Here is a 19,260-nt window from a genome sequence, read left to right as displayed (position 1 = left end):
AGTTCACTCATGATTTGGCTCTCTGTTTGTCTGTGATTGGTGTACAAGAATGCTTGTGATTTTTGTACATTGATTTTGTATCCTGAGACTTTGCTGAAGTTGCTAATCAGCTTAAGGAGATTTTGAGATTCATTCAAGCTGAGGGTGGTGGCTCACATCTGTAATCTCAGCACTTTGGGAGGCTGAGGCGGGTGGATCACGAGGTCAGGAGTTCGAGACCATCCTGGCCAACACATTGAAACCCCGTCTCTGCTAATAATACCAAACTTAGCTGGGCGTGGTGGCAGGCGTTTATAATTCCAGCTACTTCGGAGGCTGAGGCAGGAGAATCGCTTGAACCCAGGAGGCAAGTTGCAGTGAGCCAAGATCACGACACTGCACTCCAGCCTGGGTGACAGAGGAAGACTCTGTCTCAAAAAAAAAAGAAAAAGAGATTCATTCATGTTGGGTATATCAGTAATTCGCTCCTTTTTTTTTTTTTTTTTTTTTTTTTGCTAGTCTTCAATTCTTGGGCTCAAGTGATCCTCCTACCTTGGCCTCCCACAGTGCTGGGATTATAGGCATGAGTCACCGCACCTAGCCGTTCACTCCTTTTTATGATTGACTTGCACTTTCTTTCCTTGAATTTCTTGAAAATGCTGCTTTATTCTTACTTTGCTTTGAATCTTGCTCTTAATTTTTATTTTTATTTATTGAGACAGGGTCTCACTCTGTCACCCAGGCTAGAGTGCAGTGGCATGATCAGGGCATACTGAAGCCTTGACCTCCCAGGCTGAAGCAATCCTCCCACCTCAGCCCCCTGAGTGGCTGGGTCTACAGGTATGCGTCACTACGGCCAGCTAATTTTTTAAGTTTTTTTGTAGAGATGGGGGTCTCTTCATGTTGCCCAGGCTGGTCTCGAACTCCTGGACTCAAGTGATCCACCCACCTTGGCTTTCTAAATTGCTGGGATTACAGACGTAGCCACTGCATCCGGCTTATTTGTTGCTCTTAAGAAACCTGTAGTGACCTAATTTTTTGTTCGTTTGTTTGTTTGTTTTGAGACGAAGTCTCGCTCTGTCACCCATGCTGGAGTGCAGTGGCGCGATCTTGGCTCACTGCGACCTCCGCCTCCCAGGTTCAAGCGATTCTCCTGCCTCAGCCTTCTGAGTAGCTGGGATAACAGGTGTGTACCACCACACCCGGCTAATGTTTGTATTTTTAGTAGAGATAGGATTTCACCATGTTGGCCAGGCTGGTCTTAAACTCCTGACCTCAGGTGATCCACCCACCTTGGCCTCCCAAAGTGCTGGGATTACAGGCATGAGCCACCATGCCCGACCTGTTTGTTTGTGTTTTGAGACAGGGTCTTGCTCTGTTGCCCAGGCTGGAGTACAGTGGCATGATCAAGGCTCACTGTAGCCTCAACTTACTGAGCTTAAGTGATTCTGCCACCTCAGCCTCCAAGTAGCTGGGACCACAGGCACATGGCACCATACCTGGCTAATTTTCAAATTTTTTTAAAGAAACGGGGTCTCCCCATGTTGCCCAGGTTGGTCTTGAGCTCCTAGGTTTAAGCAATCCTTTTGCCTTGGCCTCCCGAAGTGCTTGGATTACAGGCATGAGCCACTGCACCTGGCCCCTAATTTTTAAAATTCTTATTATAATAGGTAATTTGATCTTCTTGTCTTGATTTTTTTTTTTTTTTTTTTTTTTTTTGAGATGGAGTCTCACCCTGTCACTCAGGCTGGAGCGCAGTGGCATGATTTTGACTCACTGCAACCTCCGCCTCCCAGGCTCAAGCGATCCTCCCACCTTAGCCTCTGAGTAGCTGGGATCACAGACATGCACCACCATGCACAGCTAATTTTTTTTTTCTTTTTTAATTTTTTTTAAAGACAGAGCCTTGCTCTGTTGCTCATGCTTGAGTACAGTGGCGCGATGTCAGCTCACTGCAGCCTCCTCCTCCTGGGTTCAAGCGATTCTTGTACCTCGGCCTCCTTAGGAGCTGGGATTACAGGCATGTGCCACCACGTCCAGCAAATTTTTGTATTTTTAGTAGAGATGGGGTTTCGCCATGTTGGCCCTGTTGGTCTTGAACTCCTGACCTCAAGTGATCCGCCTGCCTCAGCCTCCCAAAGTGCTAGGATTGTGGACGTTAGCCACTGCACCGGCCTGGCTAATTATTTTTGCCTTGATGTTTTGAGAATTTTTTTCCTTTCCTTTAAAATATAATAGTTTCATTAGAATGTATTTTGAAGTTAATTCTTCCTGGTAATATGTTTACTTCCTGGCACATTTTCTTAGAGTATAGTTTTAAATACTGGTTTTGTTTAATCAGCAGAAATGTTTTTATTTGCATTTAGTTTTCTTTTTACATTGGTTTTGAATGGCATTGGTTTGATTTTTTTTTTTCCTACTTTTAGGCATTTTGTGGACAGAGTTCATTGTGTACCCCCCTCCTGTTAGTATAGCACCCTGCACCTTCTTTAATGGATGATGATATTGGTAGTGGGGAGGAAAAGGGAAGTTAGCACGTGTTTGTGCAGGATTCTTTTTATTTTTTATTTTATTTATTTATTTATTTATTTTTTTGAGACGGAGTCTTGCTCTGTCGCCCAGGCTGGAGTGCAGTGGCGCAATCTCGGCTCACTGCAAGCTCTGCCTCCCGGGTTCACGCCATTCTCCTGCCTCAGCCTCTCCGAGTAGCTGGGACTACAGGCGCCCGCCACCACGTCCGGCTAATTTTTTGTATTTTTTAGTACAGACAGGGTTTCACCGTGGTCTCGATCTCCTGACCTCGTGATCCGCCCACCTCAGCTTCCCAAAGTGCTAGGATTACAAGTGTGAGCCACCGCGCCCGGCCTCTTTTTATTTTTTTTGAGACCAAGTCTTACTCTGTCACACAGGCTGGAGTTCAGTGGCACGATCTTGGCTCACTGCCACTTCAGCCTCCGAGTTCAAGCAGTTCTCCTGTCTCAGCCTCCTGAGTAGCTGGGATTACAGGTGTGCGCCACCACACCTGGCTAATTTTTGAATTTGTAGTAGAGATGGGGTTTCACCATGTTGGACAGGCTGGTCTCAAACTCCTGACCTTGAGTAATTTGCCTGCCTGGGCCTCCCAAAGTACTGGAATTACAGGTGTGAGCTACCATGCCTGGCCTTGAGACAGGGTCATGCTTTCTCACTCAGGTTGGAGTGCAGTGGTATGATCATACCTCACTATAATCTCAAACTCCTGGGCTCAAGCAATTCTCCCACCTCAGCCTCCTGAGTATTTATGACTACATGCTTGTGCCATGATCCCCAGCTAATTAATTTTTTTTTTTTTTTTTTTTTTTGTGGAGACAGGGCCTCACTATGTTGCCTTGCCTGGTCTCAAGCCCCTGGGCTCAAGCTATCCTCCCTGTTGGCCTCCCCAGGCTTTGAGATTACAGGCATGGGCCGCTGCACCCGGCCTTAATCTCAACTAATTGTTGGGGAAGGCAAATATATATTATTGATCTTGCTTTCCTTCTTGAGAAATTCACTTCTCCTGGCTGTACAACAGTATGGTCTGGTCTTCATCCTGCCTCTGTGACTGCTCATCATCTTTGATGGCTCTGTTTTCTTTGCATATCTTTTAGATGTTGGCTTTGTTTGTCTTCTCTATTTATTCTCTGGCCACTTTGAATTCACTTTGATTGCTTCAGTTGTGATCCATAATAGATAGAAATCTTTATTCTAGATCACTTTCCTGAGCTCCAGATCCATGTGTCCAGCTGACTACAGAATATCTCCAGTTGTATGATCTGAAGCCCCTAACTGAACAGATAACTTACCTTTTTACCCCTTAACTTTGATCCTTCTATAGGATTTCTTAAATCGGAAAATGGCATCAGCATATCAATGATTACCCCCACTCCCACCCCCAAATCCAGTCAGTCAGGTATATATTACCTACCAAATATAACTCATTATCCTTCTAATTTTCTGTGTCCTTGCTGTTACTAAAGACTAGGTTGGGCTGATCACAGTGGCTCACGCCTGTAATCCAGCTTTGGGAGGCTGAGGTGGGTGGATCATGAGGTCAGGAGATGAAGGCCAGCCTGGCTAACACAGTGAAACCCCATCCCTACTAAAAATACAAAAAATTAGCTGGGCGTGGTGGCATGCACCTGTAGTCGCAGCTACTTGGGAGGCTGAGGCAGGAGAATCGCTTGAACCTGGGAGGTGGAGGTTGCAATGAGCCGAGATGGCACCACTGCACTCCAGCCTGGGCAGCAGAGCAAGACTCCATCTCAAAAAATAAATAAATAAATAAATAAATAAATAAATAAATAAATAAAGCCGGGTGTGGTGGCTCACACCTGTAATCCCAGAGCTTTGGGAGGCCAAGGTGGGCAGATCACAAGGTCAGGAGATCGAGACCATCCTGGCTAACACGGTGAAACCCTGTCTCTAAAATACAAAAAATTAGCCAGGCGTGGTGGCGGGCGCCTGTAGTCCCAGCTGCTTGGGAGGCTGAGGCAGGAGAATAGTGTGAACCCAGGAGGCGGAGCTTGCAGTGAGCCGAGATTGTGCCACTGCACTCCAGCCTGGGCAACAGAGCGAGATGCTGTCTCAAAAAAAAAAAGAAACCAGGTTGCCATTACCTGGGCCATTATGACAGTTTCCAATCGTTCTCTTTTCCAGTTCAGTCTCTACAGCAAAGCTGGTGTAATTATTCTCAGATATGTCTGATCATGTCTGTCTCTTCTGAAAATATTTGCCTCATTTGTTTCAGAAAATGGAATCATCAAGACAGATAAAGTATTTGAAGTGATGCTGGCTACAGACCGCTCCCACTATGCAAAATGTAACCCATACATGGATTCTCCACAATCAATAGGTAAGCTTTAGATTTCTGAAAATATCACAGTTTTCATCATTTACTTTATGATTTTTGGAAGTAGAAAAAGCCTGAGACACAGATATTTATCTATTATTACCTTCTTAATTTGAATTTTATGAATCAGCAAGTTTTATAATCCCAAACATACCTATTTTAATAAAATTATATATGTTTTTCTGTTTTCTCGAACAATATATAATATGTATAAAAAATTAAAAACATTTTTTGAAATAAAATATTTTATTGAAAAAAAACTTTTGTTTTTGGAGACGGAGTCTCACTCTATCATCCAGGCTGGATTGCAGTGGCGCAATATCAGCTTACTGCAACCTCCGCCTCCTGGGTTCAAGTAATTCTCCTGCCTTATCCTCCCGAGTAGCTGGGATTACAGGTGCATGCCACCACACCCGGCTAATTTTTTGTATTTTAGTAGAGATGGGGTTTCAGCGTGTTGCCCAAGCTGATCTCGGAACTCAGGCAATCCGCCCGTGTTGGCCTCCCAAAGCACTAGGATTACAGGCATGAGCCACCACACCCTGCAATAAAAAAAAAACTTTTAATGAAAACTTACAGTATTAGCTGAGTGCTGAGTTTTCTTTAGGGGCCTTAGTATTGACTAAAGATTAGTTTTCAGGTTAGGATTAATTTTTTAAATCAATATTTAAATCAGTAAGTGTGCTTAAGTTATTACTGACTTCTCTACTTTATTTGCCCTGCTTTTTTGGCTTGTGTTTGTTTTTAGAAAGTCCTGTATTTAACTCCTTCTCCTGAAGCAGGTTTTGCTGAACTGCTGAGCCTTGGCAGTGGGCGCCTTTGAGGCTTAGAAGTGCCTCAGGATTCTGTCAGTCGGCTGCCATGCTGTCTTCTTTTGAAGCGCTATAACAGTCAGCAGAGAAGATCCTGGGGAGCTTCTGAACCCCGAAGGCACCTGCCACCACCGCTCAGTGAAACTTGCTTCAGAGGCAGAAAGAAGCAGGTAAATAAGTTTTGAGAAAGCAACACCAGAAGAAAAGAAACTAAAAGTTAAGAACCACGAAAAGATTGTGTGAATTAACATTAGATGATAAGATAAAGAATAAAATGAAGTAGTTTATTGGTCTTTCAAGCTACTTTTTCAGTTATTCTAGTTTTTTTTAAGTTGACAGAAATATGAAGCAATTTAATTTTGCACAGACTTTGTATACCTATTACATATGAAAACTTATTTTTAAAAAACAATCTGAAGGAAAAACAAGCCAAAAATATATCAACTCTCAACTTACTGAAATTCTTCCTTTCTTAGCTGACTCTACAGGAGAAGAAATTTTTAGCTGCCGTACTTTAGAGGGACTGTTTTACTAGATGAGCACGTTACCCTTTGGCATGATTATATTTTCTAATTTTAACTGCTGGGTGACAGTACTCTAATAGAAGTAAGTTTTATTTTTTTAAGATCATAAAACCTAAAAAAGAATTATTGTGAAAAATAACGTATGGATGGTAGAAAAGAAATTATGTGAAATAGTATATTTTTACAGCTGACTGTATCAGTAGTTCTCTTCTTGTTTTGCAGGTTTCCAAGCAACAATCAGTGCTCCACACATGGTAAGTTAAGTTTGTTCACTTGGTTACAAATGGATCACATTTTTCTGTATAATCATTTTCTGTAGTAAAAAAGATTTAAAGAAAGTTTTAAATTTTTAGTTATATCAATTTATCATCTATGAGTTATGTGAATTGGTAATGAACATCATTTTGTTTTTTGAACATCTTATTCTTAATACAGGGTCTGTAGAAGGAGTTTTTTTTTGTTTTGTTTTGTTTTTTTTGAGATGCAGTCTTGCTGTGTCACCCAGGCTAGAGTGCAGTGGCACAGTCTCAGCTCACTGCAACCTCCCACTTCTGGGTTCACGCCATTCTCCTGCCTCAGCCTCCCCACGAGCTGGGACTACAGGTGCCCACCACCACGCCTGGCTAATTTTTTATATTTTTAGTAGAGACGGGGTTTCACGGTCTTAGCCAGGATGGTCTCGATCTCCTGACCTCTTGATCCGCCTGCCTCGTCCTCCCAAAGTGCTGGGATTACAGGCGTGAGCCACTGCGCTCAGTCCAGAAGGAGCTTTTTAAGGTAGAAACTGGCATATTAAAGTTTTTGGTGGTTGTCAGTATCTGTGACATGTAAAAATTGAACATAAAAGGTTATTTAGTAGAGAGTTAATTAAAGGAGATAATATTTTAAATAGTATAATGGACATTTTATAGAAGTCTCAAGTTGAATATTATTTCACATTTTATGTGGAAAATTCATTAGGGAGTGGTTAAGTATAGGAGCCATTAAGCTGCATAGCTCCTTGAGAAGGACTTACTTTGAGTTATCTAGCAGTTTTAATCTGTTGGGAATTTTCTTGGGTTTTATTTTATTTTATTTTATTTTTTATTTTTTATTTTTGAGGCAAGTTCTTACTTTGTCACCCAGGCTGGAATGCAGTGGTATGATCATCACAGCTCACTGCAGCCTTGACTCCCGGGCTTATGCAGTCCTCCCACCCAGCCTCCCAAAGTGCTAGGATTACAGGCATGAGCCACTGTGCCCAACCTTTTCTTAGGGTTTAAATGTCAGTATTTGAGTGAGTACTCTTGTTTTATTTTGTAAGAAAGAACAATAGCTTTTCTTTTCTTTTTCTTTTCTTTTTTTTTTTTCGAGATGGAGTCTCACACTGTCGCCCAGGCTGGTGTGCAGTGGTGCGATCTTGGCTTGCTGCAACCTCCACCCCCGGCTTCAAGTGATTCTCCTGCCTAAGCCTCCTGAGTAACTAGGATTACAGGTGCCTGCCACCACACTCAGCTAATTTTTTGTATTTTTAGTAGAGACGGGGCTTCACTATGTTGGCCAGGCTGGTCTCGATCTCCTGACCTCATGATCCGCCCACCTCGGCCTCCCAAAGTGCTGAGATTACAGGCGTGAGCCACCCCGCCCGGCCTTAACTTTTTGTATTTTTAGTAGAGACAGGGTTTCACCATGTTGGCCAGGCTGGTTTTGAACTTCTGACCTCAGGTGATCCACTCGCCTTTGCCTCCCAAAATGCTGGGATTATAGGCGTGAGCCACTGCGCCTGGCCAGAACAATAACTTTTCTGATTCTCTGCAAGTATTTGGGGTTGGAGAAGCTCTTATTTAAACTTAATACTAAAATAAATTGTGTATGTATTTATAGTGAATTGATAATTATACTAGAAGAAAAAAGCAGACATTTATAAAAATTGAATAGAAATGTCTTTTTGAAACAAGACAGAAAACACAGAAGCCATTAAAAAAACCTGATACATTTTGAAACTTACATATCTAGGATTTTTGTGGAGAAAAAATGTTACAAGCAAAAATTAAAGAGGAAAAATTGGCTGTGCGTGGTGGCTCACACCTATGTAATCTCAACACTTTGGGAGTCCGAGGCAGGAATATCGGTTGAAGCTAGGAGTTTGAGACCAGCCTGGGCAACAAAACAAGACTCTGTCTCTACAAAAAATTTTAAAAATTAGTTGGGTGTTGTGGCAATGTTCCTGTAGTCCTAGCTACAAGGGAGGCCAAGGCAGAAGGATTGTCTGAGTCCAGGAATTTGAGGCTGCAGTGAGCCATGATTGTGCTACTGCACTCCAGCCTGGTTGACAGAGAGAGACCCTCATCTCAATAATAATAATTAACAATTGAGGGAAATATTGTAATACATATGACAGCAAGGGAAAATTTCAATATATAGACATGTATGCATACATTTGTGTTTGTGTGTATCCTGTTAATAAGTAAAAGACCAGTAAGCCCAAAAGAAAATGTGTAAAGGACAGGATTGATAGTTCATCGTGGCCGGGCATGGTGGTTCACGTCTGTAATCCCAGCACTTTGGGAGGCCAAAGTGGGCGAATCACCAGAGGTTGGGAGTTTGAGACCAGCCTCACCAACATGGAGAAACCCTGTCTCTACTAAAAATACAAAATTAGCTGGGCATGGTGGCACATGGCTGTAATCCCAGCTACTTGGGAGGCTGAGGCAGGAGAATCGCTTGAACCTGGGAGGCAGAGGTTGCGTTGAGCTGAAGTTGCGCCATTGCCCTCCAGCCTGGGCAGCACGAGTGAAACTCTGTCTCAAAAAAAAAAAAAGCTAAGATAGTTCATTGAACAGAAATACGAATGACATTGACATTTAAACAAATGAAAAGATGTCATCTTCACGTATTTAATTTTTTTTTTTTTTTTTTTTTTGAGACAGAGTCTCGCTCTGTTGCCCAGGCTGGAGTGCAGTGGCGTGATCTCGGCTCTCTGCAAGCTCTGCCTCCTGGGTTCACGCCATTCTCCTGCCTCAGCCTCCCGAGTAGCTGTTTGAGACGGAGTCTCGCTCTGTGACCCAGGCTGGAGTGCAGTGGCATGATCTCGGCTTACCGCAACCTCCGCCCCCTGGTTTCAAGCAATTCGCGTGCCTCACTCAGCCTTCCTCGTAGCTGGGATTACAGGCGTTTGCTACCATGCCTGGCTAATTTTTGTATTTTTAGTAGAGATGGGGTTTCGCCACGTTGGCCAGGCTTGTCTCCTGACCTGACCTCCTGACCTCAGGTGGTCTCCTGACCTCAAGTGATCCACCCGCCTTGGCCTCCCAAAGTGCTGGGATTACAGGCGTGAGCCACTGTGCCTGGCCATTAAAAATTTTTTTTGTAGAGACAGGGCCTCACTTTGTTACCCCAGACTGATCTTGAACTCCTGGGCCCTAGTGATCCTCTTGCTTTGGCCTTCTAAAATGCTGGATTACTGGCATAAGCCACCATGCCCAGCCTCATCTTCACTTATACTTGGTGAATTGCAAATTAGCACTATAATGAGGTACCAGTTTTCACCTATCAGATCGTTACAGATTAAAAAATTTGATACTTTGTATTGGAAATGGAAAACTGGCAGTCACATACTTTTTTGTGTGGGAGAGTACATTGAATATTTTTGGAAGACAATTTGGCAGTATCTATCGAAATGTGAAATAAATATAACTTAGATTTCCCAGTTTTATTTCAAGATATTTATCCCATAATATAGTTACATGAGTGCAGAATGACTTAACTAAAGTTATTTACTGATATTTCTTATAATTACAAAAAGTAGCAATGTCCACAAAATGGTGGATAGTTAATAAATTATAGTACAGATGCTCCTTGACTTACATGGGGGTATGTCCTGATAAACCTATCATAAGTTGAAAATACTGTAACTCTAAAATGCATTTAATATACTTAGCCTACCAAACTTCATAGCTTAGCCTTGCCTACGTTAAATGTGCTCAGAACACTTACATTAGCCTACAGTTGGGCAAAATCAACTAGCACAAAGTCTATTTTATAATAAAATGGTGAATATCACGTGTAATTTATTGAATATTATACTGAAAGTGGAAAATAGAATGGGTGTATGGGTACTTGAAGTACAATTTGTACAGAACGTGTATAATTTTTACATCATCGTAAAGTCGAGAAATCATATGTGGAACCACTGTTAAGTCAGGGACCATCTTAACCTCCATGTTGTGGACTATTGTGAAACTGTTAAATGAAAGAGCTCTGCAAGTACAAATATGACAAAGTCTTCAAGAAATACAGTATAATACTTACAGGTGGTTTTTTGGGTGGGAAAAATAAGAATGAAACAGTATAAAAGTTGAGTCCCAAAGGGTATTTAGAAAATTCTGTAATGTATGAAAATCACATATGCACACATACATGCACACGTATGTTTTTCTTTGGGAATGAAAACTAAAAATGATTTCTTCTAAGATAGGGAATTAGCTTATTTAGGATATATGAGTGGAATTGAGATCTGATTTTCACTCTGTGTCCTTGATCTGTTATCAATTTCTTCCTTCCTTCCTTCCTTCCTTCCTTCCTTCCTTCCTTCCTTCCTTCCTTCCTTTCTTTCTTTCTTTCTTTTTCTTTCTTTCTTTCTTTCTTTTTTTTTTTTTTTGACAAAGTCTCACTCTGTTGCCCAGGCTGGAGTGCAGTGGGGTGATCTTGGCTTACTGCAACCTCTGCTTCCTGGGTTCAAGTGATTGTCCTGCCTCAGCCTCTCAAGTAGCTGGGATTACAGATGTACACCACCACACCTGGCTAATTTTTGTATTTTTAGTAGAGACAGGATTTCCTCACATTGGCCAGGCTGGTCTTGAACTCCTGGCCTCAATCTGCCTGCCTCGGCCTCCCGAAGTGCTGGGATTACAAGCTCAAGCCACTGTGCCTGTCATGTTATCAATTTCTTTATTCCTTTTCCTTAATTTTTTTAACATTTTAATTTATTATTATTATTATTATTTTTGAGATGGAGTCTCCCTCTGTCACCCAGGCTGGAGTGCAGTGGCACAATCTCAGCTTAGTGAAACCTTTGCCTCCCAGGTTCAAGCAATTCTCCTGCCTCAGCCTCCTGAGTAGCTAGGATTACAGACGTGCACCACCACACCCGGCTAATTTTTGTGTTTTTAGTAGAGACGAGATTTCACCATGTTGGCCAGGCTGGTCTCAAACTCCTGACCTCAAGTGATCCACCCTCCTTGGCCTCCCAAAGTGCTGGGATTACAGGCCTGAGCCACTGTGTTGAGCCCTTAATTTTTTAGTTTTTGTTTTTTTTTTGAGACAGAGTCTTGCTCTGTTGCCCAGGCTGGAGTATGGAAGCATGATAATGGCCCCCTGCAGCCGAGACCTGCTGAGCTTAAAAGATCCTCCCACCTTAGCCTCCTGAGTAGCTGGGACTATAGGCACATACCACCACCCCTAACTTTTTAAAATCATTTTCTGTAGAGATGAGGACTCACTGTGTTGCCCAAGCTAGTTCTGAACCCTGGAGCTCAAGCGATCCTCCCACCTCAGCCTCCCAAAGTGTTAGGATTACAGGCATGAGCCACTGGGCCTGACTTTCTTTTTTCTTTAAACCATAGATTAGGAATGGCTTTTTTGTATATTACCTATTCAATAAGTGATTAAAAAGAAAAGTTTTAGTCTTAAAATAATCTGCAAACAGTTTGAACTACTACTGAAGTTTGAACTACTACTGAAGGGGGAATTAATGAATTTTATAAGTATAATGGTAGAAAAATTTATTCTTTTTCTTGAAGGTAAAATGTAATATAGCCCCCCCCCCCCCCCCCCCCCCCCCCCCGGCAGGGGTCCGGGTTAAGAGAGAATATTAACTGCTTATCCCTCCTCTATGCCCAGAGAGGCTTATCTGTGTTCCATCGTTTTACATTCCTTGAGGCACAGCGAGTTCTTGCTTCCCTCCCTAGCTGGGCTGTAAAGTCACGAGGTTGATAAGCAATTGCTACAAAAGCGTGTATTCCCAAGGATGTAAGACATACGGTGTAACAAATGTAAAAGAGTAATTAACTGCCTTTGTTTTCGCTTCTGCAAGTACGCTTCCTGCAGCACGTAACTCCCGCCACAAACTGCTTCAAAGGTGATTGATCCCTTTGTTCAGGGATCAGACTTTCTGGACCCTAGTACGACTGAGCCAGCAATGACCTTAATAATTAAACACTCTCCTGAACGGTGCTCGGTCTCTCCCATCTCTGATTTGTCCCACAACACTACCTAAATGAAAGATTTATATAGAAGCATGAATGTGACTGGGCGGGGTGGCTCACGCCTGTAACCCTAGCACTTTGGGAGGCCGAGGCAGGTGGGTCACCTGAGGTCAGGAGTTCGAGACCAGCCTGGCCAACATGGCAATATCCCGTCTCTACTAGGAATACCAAAGTTAGCCAGGTGTGGTGGCAGGCGCCTATAATCCCAGCTATGCAAGAGGCTGAGACAGGAGAAGCACTTGGACCTGGCGGGGTGCAGGTTGCAGTGAGCCAAGATCATGCCATTTCACTCCAGCCTAGGCGAAAGAGCAAAACTCTGACTCAAAAAAAAAAAGAAGCATGAATGCTAAAAGTCATTTTGGAGAACCAGTATCTAGCATGGTTGGGAAATTGACTGGAGTGGTATGCTTTCAGGTATTAAGGGAAATACTTTGTGATTTTTTTCTTTCCCCTGAAGTTTGGTCTGGGTGTCCAGTTCATTGCTGAACAAAGCATAGCAGTTACTTCATGGCAAAGATGCATTTTAAAACAATACAAAACAGCTTTATTAAGATATAATTCTTGGCTAGGCACAGTGCCTTGAGCCTGTAATCCCAGCACTTTGGGAAGCCGAGGCTGGAGGATCACTTGAGCCCAGGAGTTTGAGACCAGCCTGGGCAACACGGTGAGATCCCATCTCTACAAAAAATAAAAAACATTTAGCTGGGTGTGATAGTAAGTGCCTGTGGTCCCAGCTATTCTGCAGACTGAGGTGGAAGGATTGCTTCAGCCTGGGAGATGGAGGCTGCAGTGAGTCATGATCACACCACTACACTCCTGCCTGGGTGACAGATCAAGACCCTGTCTCAGAAAAAAAAAAAGAGATAATTCTTATACTACAGAATTCATCCCTTTAAAGTGTAGAATTCTGTGGTTTTTAGTTTATTCAGAGTTACACAAACATCACCACGATCTAATATGAGGTTTTCATCACTGCAGAAAGAAACCTTCCTTATACCCATTAGCAGTCAGATCCAAACTCCTGCTCTGCTCAGGTCCTGGCAACTACTAATCTATTATTTGTTTCTGTAGATTTGCCTATTCTAGACATTTCATATAAATAGAATTGTATAATATGTTGCCTTTTTGACTGACTTTTTAAATTTAGCATAATGTTTTCAAGATTTATCCCGGTTGTAGTGTGAATCAGTATTTCTCTCCTTTTTATGACTGAATAATATCCCATTGTATGGATATACAACATTTATCTATTAACTGTTGAGGGACATTTGGATTGTTTCCAGTGTTTGGCTATTCTAAATAATGCTGCCGTGAACATTTGTGTACAAATTTTTGTGTGTTTTCATTTCTCTCGAGTATTTACCTAGGAGTGGAATTACCAGATCATATATGAAAACTCTATGTTTAACATTTTGAGGAATGGCCAAACCGTTTTTCAAAGCAGCTGCACCATTTTACAGTCCCACTAGCAATGTATGAGGGTTTTAGTTTCTCTGCTTTCTTGTTAACATTTGTTATTTTCTTTTTTTAAAAGAATTTTATCCATCCTAGTGACTATGAAGTGGTGTCTCATTGTGGTTTTGATTTGCATTTCCCTAATGATGAATGATGCTGAGCATCTTTTCATGTGCGTTTTGGCCATTTCTGTATCTTCTTTGGAGAAACATTTATTCAGTCTCTTACCCCTTTCTTGTTTTTTTGTTTTTTTTTTTTAATAATTAAAACTTTTTTTTTTTTCTGAGACAGAGTCTCGCTCTGTCACCCAGGCTGGAGTGCAGTGGTGCCATCTCAGGCTCACTGCAACCTCCACCTCCCAGATTCAAGCAATTCTCCTGCCTCAGCCTCCTGAGTAGCTAGGATTACAGGCACGTACCACCACACCGGGCTAATTTTTGTATTTTTAGTAAAGACAGGTTTCACCATGTTGGCCAGGCTGGTCTTGAACTCCTGACCTCGTGATCTGCCCGCCTCAGCCTCCCAAAGTGTTGGGATTACAGGCGTGAGCCACCGCACCCGGCCAAAAAATTTTTTTTAAAGACAGGGTCTTGCTGTGTCGCCCAGGCTAGTCTCAAACTCCTGAGCTCAAGCAATCCTCCTGTCTGTGCCTCTCAAAGTGCTGGGATTACAAGCATGGGCCACCATATCTGGCCTCTTGACCATTTCTTAATTGGGTTATTTGTCTTTTTATTGTTAAAACTGTATTTTATATAAATGCATTAAAATTTTTAATTGTGTTAAAAATACACATAACATAAAATTTACCATCTTAACCATTTTAAGTGTATCATTTAGTAGTGTTAAGTACATTTACATTGTTATGCAATCAGTCTTCAGAACACTTTTCATCTTGCAAAACTAACACTCTATACTCATTCAATAACAATTTCCCAGTTTTCTCATTCTCTCTTTACCTCAGCCCCTGGCAACCACCATTCTATTTTCTGTTTCTATGAATTTGATTCCTCTAGGTACGTCATATAAGTGGAATCATAATGTGTTTGTTTGTCTTTTTGTAACTGGCTTATTTCACTTAGCATATGTCATAGCTTATGTCAGAATTTTCTCCCAAAATGGATGCATTTTTAATTATTTATATTTTGTGAGTTATCGATGACTGTTAATAAGGAAAACTTATGTATCTATGTATGTATATGGTCACATGAAACATCTATATGAATGTTTATATATATGCACATGCAGACAATAAGCATACAGTGCAAGATGTGAGTAGGGTAAAATATTTTTAATTGTATTATATGAACAAGCAGTTGTCATCTTGAATCATTTATTGCATAAATCTCAGCAGTATTATAAGAGAAGCAGAAAGTGAGGATGAAAAGAGAAATGACATCTACATCTAATGAACCTTAAAATCACAAGCTTGGAATTAACTATAATCCTGGAATATTTTCCAAACCTGTAAAGAAAAATGTGATGCGTGCAGTGGTGAAAAGATTAAAAGCAGCCTGTTAAAATGGTATCCTGGTAGCAGTGAGCACACCTGGCATCCAGGTTTGGGATCCTAAATACCACTGCTTACTAAAAGAGTTGAGTGCTCCTTGGAGTAGTGACTGACATCTGTCAAGTGAGGAAGTATTCAGAGGCTGAGGAGGTAATGTCAGAAGGACATATGAGCAGATTTGAAGAGGCTCCCAAAGGCCAACTTGGAGAGAATTTGAGAATCAACAAGAATAATGATGGTAACAGATTATACACAGTGAATTGAAAAACAAAAATTCGTGAGTCTATGGAGACTTAAAAAAAAACAAAAAGAGCAAGATGGAAAAATGAAAATGATTTTTTTCAGAAAAACAGAAGAATGTTAATGAATAAATGTGGAAGGAATAATGAAATTTTAAAGATCAGTATTTTGGCTGGGTGCAGTGGCTCATGCCTGTAATCTCAGTACTTCAGGAGGCCGAGCGGGCAGATCCCTTGAGCCTAGGAGTTCAAGACCACCCTGGGCAACAAAGCAAGACCCTGACTCTACAAAAATAAAAATAAAGGTCACTATTTTGTAATCATCAATGTAATGAATTAGGCAAAGATTATTAATGAATCTAAAACGATTAGGAGGAAGATTGTTGGAGAACAAAAATACTCATGTAGTCTCAAATTAGTGCTCCACATATTATTATTATTTTTGAAGTCATAGTCTTGCTGTGTCACCCAGGCTGGATGCAGTGGCGTGATCTCGGCTCACTGCAGCCTCCGCCTTCTGGATTCAAGCAATTCTCCCGCCTCAGCCTCCCGAATAGCTGGCATTACAGGCATGCACCACCATGCCTGGATAATTTCTGTATTTTTAGTAGAGACAGGGTTTCACCATGTTAGCCAGGCTGGTCTCGAACTCCTGACCTCATGATCTGCCCACCTCAGCCTCCCAAAGTGCTGGGATTAGAGGCGTAAGCCACCACACCCGGCCCACATATTATTCATTATAAAGAAAAAAATATGCCTTGAAAGTAGAGTGATCTATTGGTGACCCCAAATTTACTGAGTGGTTGAGGTTGACATGTCCAGTGGTGTGGTGGTCCAATATTATATACTTCCTAATGTGATGCTCTGAGGGAGTTGCATAGCAAGACCTGCGTGTGTTCTTGTTAGAAGTCTTTGATCTGAATCTAACCCTGAGGAAGTAGACACATCTAGAATGTGGTGCATTATGTGTGGGGACAACTGGACAGGACTCTTTTTTTTTTTTTTTCCCCCCTGAGACAAGATCTTGCTCTGTTGCCCAGGCTGGAGTGCAAAGATCATAGCTCACTATAACCTCAAACTCTTCAGCTCCAGTGATCTTCCCACTTCTGCCTCCCAAGGAGCTGGGACTATAGGCATGTGCCATGACCCACACTCAGATAATTTTTAACGTTTTTGTAGACATACAGTCTCGAATATGTTGTCCAGGCTGATTTCAAACTCCTGGTCTCGAGTTATCGTTCCACTTTGGCCCTTCAAAGCACTCGGATTATAGGTATAAGTCACCATGCCTTGCCAGGACTCCTTAAATGAGTCAGTGTCCTAAAGAACAGCAAAGTGGTAGGTGGAGGAAGATAATTGGGGGAACATTCTAGATTGGCAAATGTAATGCATGAACCTTGAATATATTAGGGAAAAAAACAGCCATTTAACACATATTGTGTGTGTTACCCCTAAAAGGTTCTGTGGAACATTGAGGACTTTCTGGTTTGAAAGTTTGAAATGTCTTGGATTATGTGAGGCTGTATCAAAGGCCTTCTCTCCATATATTAGTTGGGGGAAAAGATAGCTTTAACTTTTTAAAAATTCTTTTTTTAAGCTCCCAAGTGCTTGGAAACCTTAGCTTTAAATAAAAACACAACTTTTTATTATGGAAAATTATGGAAGAGTTCCAGTGCCATATATACAAATAAAATAGTATAATGAACCTATAAATCACCCAGCTTTAATAATGACCAACAATTTACTAATCTTGTTTTATCTAACTCTCTCTCTCTTTTTTTTTTTTTTTTCTTTGAGGCAGAGTCATGCTCTGTGGCCCAGGCTGGAATGCAGTAGCACAATCTTAGCTCACTGTGGCCTGCTGGGCTCAAACCATCCTCTCACCTTGGCCTCTTGAGTAGCTAGGACTACAGGTGTGCACCACCACATTCACCTCATTTTTGTATTTTTGTAGAGATAGGGTATCGCTGTGTTGCCCAGGCTGGTCTTGAACTCCTGAACTTAAGTGATCCGCCCACCTCGGCCTCCTGAAGACTGGGATTACAGGCTGTGAACCACTGCTCCCGGTGTAACTCTTTTGCCAAAGTATTTTAAAGCAACTTCCAAACATACATAATATTATTTCATCCATGGATACTTTATTATAAATCTCAATGACTTTAAAAATAAACTACAATGCCATTATCATACCTAACAATGTTCCTTAATATCTTATGTCTACTCCATGTTCAAAGTTTGCCAGGTGCTTAAAAATTTTTATAGTTAATTTGCTTAAATCAGTAACCACACAGAGTCTATACATTGCATCTTTTTGGTCTTGTTTCAGTTTTTTAAATTATCATTTAATTTTTAAAGAAAGACCCCTTTCTTTTTTTAAATGCCATTTGTTTGTTGACAAAACTAGTTCGTTATATAGAATTTCCCATATTCTGAATTTGGTTAATTGTTTCCTGGTGGTGGCTGACTTATTCTTTAAACTTTTTTTTTTTTTTTCTTTAGGAACACTTCCTAATGGTCCTTCCTGTTGCATCATATCAGGCGGTTCATAACGTCTGGTCATCCACTTTTAGTGATTGGAATAAGTAGTTGTCAATTTTTTTTTAATTGTTACGTGGAATAGGGCATTTTCGTTCTTTCTCTTTGGCATTGGCTATTTTCGGTGATAAAATGCTTTTAATTTTTTTTTTTTTTTTGAGATGGAATCTCGCCCTGTCACCCAGGCTGGAGTGCAATGGCACGATCTTGGCTCACTGCAACATCCACCTCCCGGGTTCAAGTGATTCTCCTGTCTCAGCTTCCCAGTAGCTGGGATTACAGCTGCCACCACACCTGGCTAATTTTTTGTATTTTTAGCAGAGACAGGGTTTCATCATGTTGGGCAGGCTGGTCTTGAACACCCGACCTTAGGTGATCTGCCCGCCTCGGCCTCTCGAAGTACTGGGATTACAGGCATGAGCCGCTGCGCCCAGCCCAAATGTTTTTAAATCTTTGACATAATTTCTGACTTGCAGAAATATTATACAGATAGTACAGTTCCTGTATACCTTTGTCCACACAGTCTTACCATTGGTAAAGCAAATCTCACCATTTGCTTTGTCATTTATTCTCTTTCCCTTCTTTATTGCCTCTCTCCTCTGTGTGTGTGTGTGTGTGTATGTGTGTGTATTATATTTCCTTTTTTCCGAGCTCTTTGAGGGTAAATTACAGGCATAATGCTCTTTACCTTTTTTTTTTTTTTTTGAGATGGAGTCTCGCTCTGTTGCCGAGGCTGGGGTGCAGTGGCATGTTCTCAGCTCGCTGCAAGCTCCGCCTCTTAGGTTCACACCATTGTCCTGCCTCAGCCTCCCAAGTAACTGGGACTACAGGCGCCTACCACCACGCCCAGCTACTTTTTTGTGTTTTTAGTAGAGATGGGGTTTTACTGTGTTAGACAGGATGGTCTCGATCTCCTGACCTCATGATCCTCCTGCCTCGGCCTCCCAAAGTGCTGGGATTACAGGCGTGAGCTACCGCGCCTGGCCAATGCTCTTTACCTTTAAGAATAAGGACATTCTCTTACATACCCATAGTACAATTTTTGAAATCTGGAAGTCAGCATTGATATAACACTATTAGCCAATTTACAGACCTTA

At 41.6% G+C, this 19,260-nt stretch overlaps 1 protein-coding gene across 3 annotated transcripts in view; it reads left to right on the top strand.

Annotated features, from left to right (window-relative positions):
- LOC116463151 (protein-L-isoaspartate(D-aspartate) O-methyltransferase) overlaps positions 1-19,260 on the top strand; it is a 61,363-nt gene that overhangs the window by 16,885 nt on the left and 25,218 nt on the right. For all 3 annotated transcript variants that reach the window (XM_032146119.2, XM_032146115.2, XM_032146116.2), the window contains exons 2-3: positions 4,745-4,849; positions 6,405-6,436. In XM_032146119.2, the coding sequence (XP_032002010.1) occupies positions 4,745-4,849; positions 6,405-6,436 (137 nt within the window). The remainder of the gene's footprint in view (positions 1-4,744; positions 4,850-6,404; positions 6,437-19,260) is intronic.

The sequence above is a fragment of the Hylobates moloch genome, unplaced genomic scaffold (assembly GCF_009828535.3).
Source record: "Hylobates moloch isolate HMO894 unplaced genomic scaffold, HMol_V3 SCAFFOLD_28, whole genome shotgun sequence".
NCBI classification, from domain to species: domain Eukaryota; kingdom Metazoa; phylum Chordata; class Mammalia; order Primates; family Hylobatidae; genus Hylobates; species Hylobates moloch.
The sequence above is the reverse complement of the archived record's forward strand: the minus strand, read 5'-3'. Positions and strand labels throughout refer to the sequence as shown.